The following is a 10,197-nucleotide window of genomic DNA, read 5'->3' on the forward strand; positions in this document are numbered from 1 at the left end:
ATAGAGTGTGTGTGTGTGTGTGTGTGTGTGTGTGTGTGTGTGTGTGTGTGTGTGTGTGTGTGTAAAATACATTCACAGATAGATCATTCATATAAGTAAAATTTAGCCCCAAACATGAATTTAACATAACTATCTGTTCCCTTGATGGAAATTATAACAAGGGATTGCCTTCTATTTATTTAAATTAGGTAGATTATTTTATGGAATGTACTTTGAGTTATAGTACAACATTTAAACTGATTTTAAAAAACCTAATAAGCAACAGTCCCTTGTTGTTTTTAGTCATGGTGTTAAAGAACCAGTTGCTTTCTTTAGTTAACAGCTATTGTCTTGAATCCACTTCCTCTCCCAATAAACTATGCCTTTAAATGTCTCATTAAACTGCATTTTTTCTGTGAGGTCTCTCAACCCTATATGATGTCCCCTCTTACCAACAGTTTCATTTTAAAAACTGATATACACGTTTAAAACAAGAAGAAATGCTTTTAGACATGCAATACATGTTATCCCTTCGGATCTTATCAGGCCAATAATTAAGGCCAATAGCTTAGTAAGATTCAAAAAATGGCTCAATTTCTATAAGAATAGCATCTGCAGTTACACCATCTGGGCTAATTACAAGGGCTATCACTCATGCTCATGAAATAAGCTGATCAGCAAGACACTTTCTCCATAGCATACTATTGCATTACTAGATGCATGATGTTGATGGCAGTTCTCTAACTTCTCCTTTATTTAGTATAAGCTACAGCAGGGGAGGGATAGCTCAGTGATTTGAGCATTGACCTGCTAAACCCAGCGTTGAGTTCAATCCTTGAGGGGGCCATTTAGGGTTCTGGGGCAAAACTCTGTCTGGGGATTGGTCCTGCTTTGAGCAGGGGTTGGACTAGATGACTTCCTGAGGTCCCTTCCAACCCTGATATTCTATGAGCCACTGGCTTGCTTCAGTATGGCAATTCTTGTGCTTCAAGCTCCACCATTTTTGGAACAACTCAGTAGGGTGCAATTCTTGTTTTATGAGGTGTCATTGCTAGATACCTTGAAACCTGGTGGCAACTCAGTGACAGTACTCTCACAGTTACAGCTTAATTTTACTAGTAAGTGTCAACATCTTCATACCTTCAGGACTGCCTCAATATTCTTTTGAGACTCAGAAAGGACCTATTTTACAGCAGCACTAAAACATTTACTGGACAGACTAATTGTAGCTTCCTTAGATAGCTATCTTTGTCACAGACCAATCACATGACTTGCCCAAGGTCACTTGGCAGAGCCAGGAATAGAGCCCGGGTCTCCCAGTTCAGTGCTCTATCCATTGGACCACAGATTTAAGATTTCTACATGCCTGAGATTCAAGAAGCTCAGTCTCACCCTTCCCTATGGCCATTGTGTTGCAATTTTAATACTAAATATCACTGAATAACACCCAATCAGGGCTCAGGAGGGACATGGAGCAATACAGCATACTAAAATGTCTTTTTAATCAAGTCTTTGCTTTTTGAAGGTTTTCTGTGCAAGTATTAGAACTCTTCCAAGCTCCATCCATAAAATCTCATTCTGAGATGTCAAAAATAAGACAGCAGCAGCAGTAGATTTGTTTCTGAACAACTGAATGTGCTTTACTGGACTACTTGGGTTTGATACCTGCTTTGGTGAGGTTTGGCTATACCTGGGGTTCTCAAAGTCGGGGGCAGGACCACTCAGGGGGTTGCAAGCTGGGAGCCTCCCCCCAACCCCTGCTTTGCCTCCAGCATTTATAATGATGCTAAATATATTAAGAAGTGTTTTTAATTTATAAGGGGGGGGGGGTTGCACTCAGGCTTGCTATGTGAAAGGGGTCACCAGTACAAAAGTTTGAGAGCCACTGAGCTATAGCCATAGGTTCTGCTGGGTTTCTTGATTCGAGAAAAACATTAAGGGGTAGTTCTCTTCCAACTGCTACCCACTCATGGCACCATAAGGTGCCACAGTTAATTAACAATGTTGCCCTTTTAAATTGTCATTACTGAGAATCTGAATCAACACCCCCACTGGGAGCACTTGAGACCTTTAAGCTATTGTTTGTCTAATTGCACACTCAGGCATATATCCCTGCATTGGTTTTGTACATAGGCAGGAAATGGAGTTATTGATGGGGGGAGAAAGGGAAGGGTAGAATAATGAAAACACTAAGGCCCCAACCCACAAAGGTGCTTAGATACCTAAGTCTCAGGTTGAGGTGCCTAAGTTCCTGTTCTAGGCTCTACTGTGAACCACAACTCTCACCAAATCCTGTAGGCACCTAACCTCTCTCAGGGCACGTCTTCACTACCCGCCGATCTGGCGGGTAGCAATCGATCTATTGGGGATCGACTTATCGCGTCTAGTGAAGATGTGATAAAATCGATCCCTGATCGTTCTGCCGTTGACTCTGGAAATCCACCACGGCAAGAGGCAGAAGCGGAGTCTATGGCGGCGCAGCCGCGGTCAACTCGCCGCCGTCCTCACAGCCAGGTAAGTCGACCTAAAATACACAACTTCAGCTACGCTATTCACGTAGCTGAAGTTGCGTATCTTAGGTCGAACTCCCCCTCCCCCCGTAGTGTAGACCTAGCCTAGGTGTTTGTCCATCTAAATCATGTGTAGGGCCCAAGCCCATATGCATTTGCATGCCATGTTTCCCTCTGCTGAATCAGGTCCCATTCTAAAACTGGACAGAGGAATAAGTGGTGCCCACCTTATAACTTTTAGGCCAGTGGTTAGAGCACTAGTCTGGGAGGGGGAGGACCAAGGTTCAATTCCCCCCTCTCTGCCAAAGGAGAAGAAATGATTTGAAGAGGGGTCTCCCACCTTTCAGGAGAGAGCTCTAATCACTAAGCTATAGGATAGTCTAATATGGGCTCCTTCAGTCTCTCCTGTTGAATCTGTTCCACTATGGACAAATAAGGAAAGAATTACTGGAGTGGGAGACTGGACGCTGGGTCTCACACTTCCCAAGAAGGTGCCCCACCCACTGGACTAGAGTCATTCTCTCTCTCCAGTCCAATGACTGTTTCATTGTGGATAAATACCTAGAGTCAAGGGTCATTTATGGTAAATTGTTCAAGCCCCAAATACCCTTTTTTAGGTGTACAAGTCCAATGACCGTTTACATCATCTCATATACAGTAGAACCATTTTATTTCAAATCCTTCTTATATGAAAACCCTTTGTTCAAATTTCAGTTCTGCCCCCAGATAGCATCACTTACACACAAAAAAAGCTCCCCATCCCATCCAACACCCTCTCCAAATTAATGCCATGTTCCCCAGTCCCATATTATTATTATTTAGTATTTCTATTACAACACAACCATTGGCCTCATCAGGATTAGGGTCCTCTTGCATTAGGTTTAGGTTAGGCACCTCCACTTCCATTAATTTCAAGGGGAATTGGTGCCTAAATACCTTTAAGGAGCTGAGCCACAGTGCTGGTTCCAAAGACCTTACAGTGTCAAAGGAGCCAGGCTTTCCTTTAATAGGGACTGAGAGTTGTGCCCTAAAGAACTTAGGCTAGGTCTACACTACGGGGGGGTCGGCCTAAGATACGCAACTTCAGCTACGTGAATAGCGTAGCTGAAGTTGCATATTTTAGGTCGACTTACCTGGCTGTGAGGACGGCGGCGAGTCAACCGCTGCCGTGCCGCCGTCAACTCCGCCTCTTGCTGCGGTGGATTTCCGGAGTCAACAGCAGAGTCATCGGGGATCGATTTTATCGCGTCTTCACTAGATGCGATAAGTCAATCCCCAATAGATCGATTGCTACCCGCTGATCCAGCAGGTAGTGAAGACGTGCCCTTAGTAAGAAGGTATGTGTTACACACACTAGCGTTTTGGGTGCCTTTCAGCCTCCGCTAGATCTGAAATCCTGGCACGTTTTCAGGCTTGGGCTCTGCCAGGGCTGGGAGGGGGCTGCCTGTTTCTTTTGGACTATAGGGAAGCTGTGTCAGAGCCACAGCCTTGAGAACCTCTGCAAAGAGAAAACTGATCTGATGGGATCATGCCCTCCTCACCCAGCCTGCCCCTGCCCCCGCCCCCATTTGCTCCCAGCATGAGCCTGCCCCTATCCACCGCTCTTTGCAGAGCCTGCCCCCCTCCCCATTAACCCCTTCCTGCAGAGCCTGCCCCATCCCCATTCATGCCTCTCCGCACAGCCTGCACTGCCCCCAATCGCCCTTCCCCGACCTGCCTGCTCCTGACCCCGCCCCGTTCGCCCCCCACCCCGCCCCGCCTCGCCTCGCCTGCCCCTCCCCCAACCCTTCACCCCCTCCCCGACCTGCCTGCTCCTGACCCCGCCCCGTTCGCCCCGCCCCCATCCTACCCGTCTTCAGTTCACTCGTCCCTCCCCCAGGGACAGGGACAGGGCTGCTGCTTTACCTCGGAGAGTCCCTGCGGCTCCCGGCCGCCTCCCATCAGCCATCGCAGCATCGGGAGTCCAGCCGGGCCGGAATGAAATCAACGCCTGGGGAGGGGCACCTCGCCCGAACAGCCCCCTGAAGCTTGTGTTTTGTCCCTCGCTGCCTCCCGTACGTGGGACTGGCAGCGCCCTGGAGCAAAGCGGCCGAACTCTGTGGCTTCCGGTGGCGTCTGCCGCGCTTAGCTCCAGAGCCAGGCAAAGGGCTAAGAGTGCCGAGCAACTGATCAGCCCTTGCTCCATTGTTCCCTCTTAGTCCGCTCCTCTCCAAGCTAACTGATCAACATCTCTTCAGTCTCTTCATACAAGCCTTTTTCCGGGCCCCTGATCGTTCTCATCACCTTTTCTGAACCTCCCCCCTTTACTTCTGCAATATCCTCGGGTGAATTATATTGCACACACTCTTCCAAATGAGGCCACACCATTGATTTATGTAAAGGCATATTTTTTGTTTTCTTCACCATCCCTTTCCTTATGCATCCTAACATCTTGACTGCAGGTGTACATTGAGCAGAGGTTTTCACTGAGCTGTCTACAGTGACATGTATCAGAGGGGTAGCCGTGTTAGTCTGAATCTGTAAAAAGCAACAGAGGGTCCTGTGGCATCTTTAAGACTAACAGAAGTATTGGGAGCATAAGCTTTCGTGGGTAAGAACCTCACTTCTTGCATCTGAAGAAGTGAGGTTCTTACCCACAAAAGCTTATGCTCCCAATACTTCTGTTAGTCTTAAAGGTGCCACAGGATACTCTGTTGCTTTTTACAGTGACATAAATCCCTTTCTTGAATTGATACCAGTCATTTAGGCCCCTGTAAGGGGTATGAGTAATTTTTTTTTTCCTCCAATGTGCATAGTTGGCAGGTATCAACATAGAATTGGATTTGCCATGGTGTTGCCCATTCATCTAGCTTGTTATAATCTCTCTAAAGTTGCTCACTGTTCCCTCTGGCCCTGACTAGTGTAATCAACCTTTGTCGACATTTACTGTTCTTTGAGGTACCACGAATTTCCCATATACCCACAGTAGGAATAACTGTGGTATCTCTGATACTATAGTATGGTAATCAAATGCTGATCTTTTAATGGTGACCAATTTATGCATTGGAGGAAAGTGTATTTGGGTCTGAAATGAGGCATTATTCCTTGTAAAAAGTAAAGTTTAACTAGTATTGGTGAAACCTGAAGGAGTTCAAAATGAAGGATGGCACCTGATCTTTAAATGTTACGTAACTATTTTAGTCTCATAATTATGTATGTGCTAGTTGGTAGAGTGTCAGCTTTAACTATAGTTCCATAACTTTGGTGAGTTTTTACCAATCTTAAACCATTGACCTCAAGCATAATGTGAACTCAGTATTTAAAGAAAAATGGCTTGTTATGCCAAATTGATGCTCCAATTTCAGTGGGTCATCCCGCAAACTAATCATTGGAACTAATTACATAAATTAAGTATATGAGTGTTTGCATAGGATCAGATCCTAAAGGTGTCTTGATACATGGTTGTTGATAAATTGCTTGACCACACTTTGGTTCATTATTTCATTATGAAATATACTCATCGTCAGTCAGGTTTATTAATATGGTACAGGGGAAAAGGTTTTATATGATACCAGTGTCCTAAGAACAGTCCCGTGCCACAATGTTCCATTCATCTTATGCAGAAGGTATGCTCCCCAAGTTACACATTACAGCTGCTACTATTTATATGATTTTACATATTGTTTACACATCACTAAAATCCAACCCATCAGTTTCCCACAGTTCCCTAACTTGCTGTTATGTTCCTTCCTTATGTTTGTTTTGGATACTAGCATTCCAGGTACTGGTTCGTGAAGGTACTTCCTTAGCTTGTACTAAGATATAAAGCAAATGTATCTTGATTTTGACAAATTTCCTACCTTCTTGTGCCATTGCTTACTTCAGCAAATGCAACGTGTTAGGGAATACTTAACATAAGTGAACAGGATTATGATATACGCTAGTTTAGACTATATCACTGTTACAATATTTATGCTTCATGTTATTGGTGCTTAATGCAATATGGTGCATATAATACATATTATTAATATGATATATATGTATACACTAGCCAGCATATATTGGGCAACATGGTAGATTGGTAATGCCCACACATTACTAATCTCCAGCAGCTACTTGGTGTCTTCTGTGAAATGGCAAGGGAAGAGCAGTCTCAGCCCAGCTCCTCTTGGGGAGGCATGCACTTCACAAAAATATCACAGGTGGACTAATTGCAGCCCTTATTGACAGTCTCAGCAGACAATGTAAGATAGACATAGAAATTAAACTATTTTACCCATATTGGCATCCCCTCCAGAGACTGCAACAGGAAGGGGTGCTCTCACTGCACTAGCCAATTTAACCAAGCCAGGGAGAGGAGGGGGATCTCCCTTCTTTCTTTTAACAGAGGAGAGGTATGCTTCCCTGTCACCCCCTCCCCCCACCATCCCCTGCCCTTACTTTAACCTCTACCTCTTAATCTATGATGGACACGTATTGAGGAGGCAGGGTGGGGAAATTTTCCCTCCTGCTGGCCATGCTGTACAGTACCTGCTATGAAAAGATACAAAGCTTTGGCCTTTATGGCTGTCCATCTGGTGCATTTCATGAGCGTTACATTCTTTTTTTAAAGACCATTTAATAATAAATCCTTTAAAGCAAGAACTGGAAATTTGTCATGCACCTAAATGCAGATGTAAATTGAGCTAAGACCTTGTATGTTAGGCCGTGAATATGTTGGGTCTGATAGAACAGTGCCTTTTGTCGTATAGCTTTCCTGACTTGGCTTTTGCCAGATCCATAATCAAAATTCTAATTTTGGGCACCTTTTTAATTCTCTCCTTAAACTAATACACACTCTGTTGCCCAATCTCACAACTCATTTTCTCCATTACACTAATTTTGAATAGGCTGTGAAATTCTTTGCTTCTTTTCTAAAAGGCTTCTTGCCACCAGTTTTTGTATTCTAAACAGCGAATTTGTAGTGCACTTCATGGACACCAGGAAGCACCAATGTAGAAGAACATTAAATTGAACTTCCTGTATGTATTCCTAATGGCTTTTCATTCATAATTACAATATTTGTAATGAGTGTCCTAGTGATGACATAAATCCACCAGAATGTATTCCATTGCCTGATTTAGCTGCAGATTGTTGATTTAATGACTTATTAGCATCTGCCACAGTCAGTCAACAGTGGATCATATTAAGGCTCTATACAATGTGAGCACGGCATTTTTATTTTCTCACCACGTTATCCATGAAACAATTATTAATAATATGAAGCTGTTCATAAAGTCATCTGCAATTCTATTAACTCAGGTTAGTTTACTGTCAGCATCTAGAAGTTTACACGGATGAGTTTAATTGATACACAAATGTACATGAACATATATAAACAACATGCACATGCATATGTATACATAACTATATCTACACTAGCACCTTTGTCAGTAAAACTTTTGTCGGTTGGGGTGTGAAAAAACACACCTCTGACCGACGAAAGGTTCACTAACAAAAGCGCCGGTGTGGACAGCGCAATGTCGGCGGGAGACAATCTCCCACCGACAGAGCTACCACTGCTTGTTAGGATGGTTTAATTATGCCAGTGGGAGAGTTCTCTCCTGCCAGCATAAAGCGGTTACATGGGAGACTTTACAGCAACATAGCTGCAGTAGTACAGCTGTGCCGCTGTAAGATCTGTAGTGTAGACATGACCTAATAAATACACACAGGAGTATATATAATATAAGAACTGAGACAATTATTGAACAAATTATGCTGCTTTTTCAATTTGTGAATTGTCTGCAACTTTTTCATATTTATGTAGTTGAAATTATTCTCCAAATAATTTCTACAAATACCTTTTGTCTTGTAGATTGTGTGTGAGCAGTTTGAAGCAGGTACATAGAAACATTTGGAATCGTGCTTTTTTTTTAAGAGCTTAGGGGGAATTTTTGGGGAGCAGCAACTAGAAATATCTTTGAGGTTTAATCCGTTGCGTTTGAGCTTCAAAATCGGTGCCTAATCCAGACAGTTCTTATACCTTATTTCTAAATAAAAATATGAGATGACAAGTGTCTGCAAAAATTTCACACTCCACTAGTATCAAATACAATCCAAAACATTTTACATGTTAAAAAACCCAAGGTAGACACAGACCAGTTCAGCCACACAAATAGGATATTTTAATGGGAAGAATAATGGTTACATCTCAGTCTGGCCAATGGATTTCTTAATTCTCCATAAATTCCACTGTATGCACAACCAGTGTTGTCTGCCCAAGAGGGTTCCCTTTTTATTGTTTTATGTATTCAATTTTTGTCATCTTGCACTTGTCATAAATCTCCAGGTGCAATTACAATACCAAGTGTAAAAACATACAAAAATCAATTATTCAAAACAACTACATTAATACATGACACTGACAAAAAAGAACTCTCCCACATCTGTAAAAAGAAAATAATTATCTCTACTTAATCCATCTACCCAGAAAGAGCTCAAATATTCTATTTTACATAGGTTCTTATGCTGCACTCCTCACTGTAGTATCAGAGCACCTTCTGGTTGTGGATTAGACAATGTTACTAACATCTGCCCTGTTTGTTCTCTCATCCTCTCTCCAGGGGAAGCAGTGTGTGCAGTGGAGTGTATTGTTTTGGTAGGGTGTTTGTTTATTTATTTTTTAATATATATGTTTGTTAGAGGAGGCAAGGTCAAATAAATGTGCCTGGCACTTGGAGTGGAAAGCAGTGAGGTTTGTCATGGTTCTTAGTTCTTGTGGGAGTTCATTCCACAGTTTCAGACAAGCTCCTAAGAAAGTTCTGTTTCCTGTACAGATGAGCTTTCCACTTATTTTAGAGCTTTACATTGTGCTAGAGGAGCAAAGTTGTCAAGCAGAATCTTCAGATATCCTGGGCCCAGGTCATGGAGCACCTTTAAGATGAGGGCCAAGACCTTGAATTTGATTCAAAATTCTATGGGAAGCCAGCATAGAGAGTGGAAAACAAATTTGATGTTCTAGTGGTAGCCTGTGTTACTGGGGAGACAGGCTGCAGCATTCTGTACTAGTTGGACTTTCCTAAATGCTGAAAATTTCATGCCCAGGTATATCACATTGCTGTAGTCTAGCTGAGAAGTAAAGAAGGCTTGAAAAACTGAGGCCAGGTCATTATCCACCAGGATGGGTCAGAGTCTTCTAGGCAACTAGAGATGGTAGATAGTATTATTTGCCTATGCTGCTATGTGAGAACTCCGCATCAGTTAGGAACCCAAGAGTACTCCTAAACTACAGACTGAATTGACAAATTGTGGGTGTGAACCTTCAGTCAAAAGAGATGTCACTGTGGCTGCAAACTCTTCAAAATACAGTAAAAGCTGTTTTATCCGGGATGTGGGGGAACGGGGGGGGGGGGTGCCGGTAAATGAAAAATGCCAGTTAACTAAGAGGGAGGGAGTTTGGGTGCAGGGTTGGGGCGTAGGATGGGATGTAGGCCTGGGCTCTGGGAGGGAGTTTGGGTGCGGGAGGGGGCTCGGAGCAGCAGGTTGGGGCATGGAAGGGTGTGCAGGGTGCCATATCTGGGGGGCACTCACCTTGGGCGACTTCCTGCAAGTGGTGACCCCTGTCCCGGGTGCTCCTAGGCGGAGGCGCGGCAGGCGGCTCCACGCATTTCCCCCGCCCGCCTCATCCTCGTTCCGCTGGGAACCGTGGCCAATGGGAGCTGCGGGGGCAGCGTCTAGGAACAGCCTC

The 10,197-nt window shown here is 43.8% G+C and overlaps 1 protein-coding gene across 1 annotated transcript in view; it reads right to left on the minus strand.

Moving 5' to 3' along the window:
* The window catches only part of WDR41 (WD repeat domain 41), a 34,216-nt gene extending 29,624 nt beyond the window's left edge, over positions 1-4,592 (minus strand). The window contains exon 1 of the mRNA XM_054031932.1: positions 4,395-4,592. Coding sequence (XP_053887907.1) covers positions 4,395-4,445 — 51 coding nt within the window. The 5' untranslated portion in view covers positions 4,446-4,592. The remainder of the gene's footprint in view (positions 1-4,394) is intronic.
* Between the last annotated feature and the right edge of the window lie 5,605 nt (positions 4,593-10,197).

The sequence above is a fragment of the Malaclemys terrapin genome, chromosome 6 (genome assembly GCF_027887155.1).
Source record: "Malaclemys terrapin pileata isolate rMalTer1 chromosome 6, rMalTer1.hap1, whole genome shotgun sequence".
Lineage (NCBI taxonomy): Eukaryota > Metazoa > Chordata > Testudines > Emydidae > Malaclemys > Malaclemys terrapin.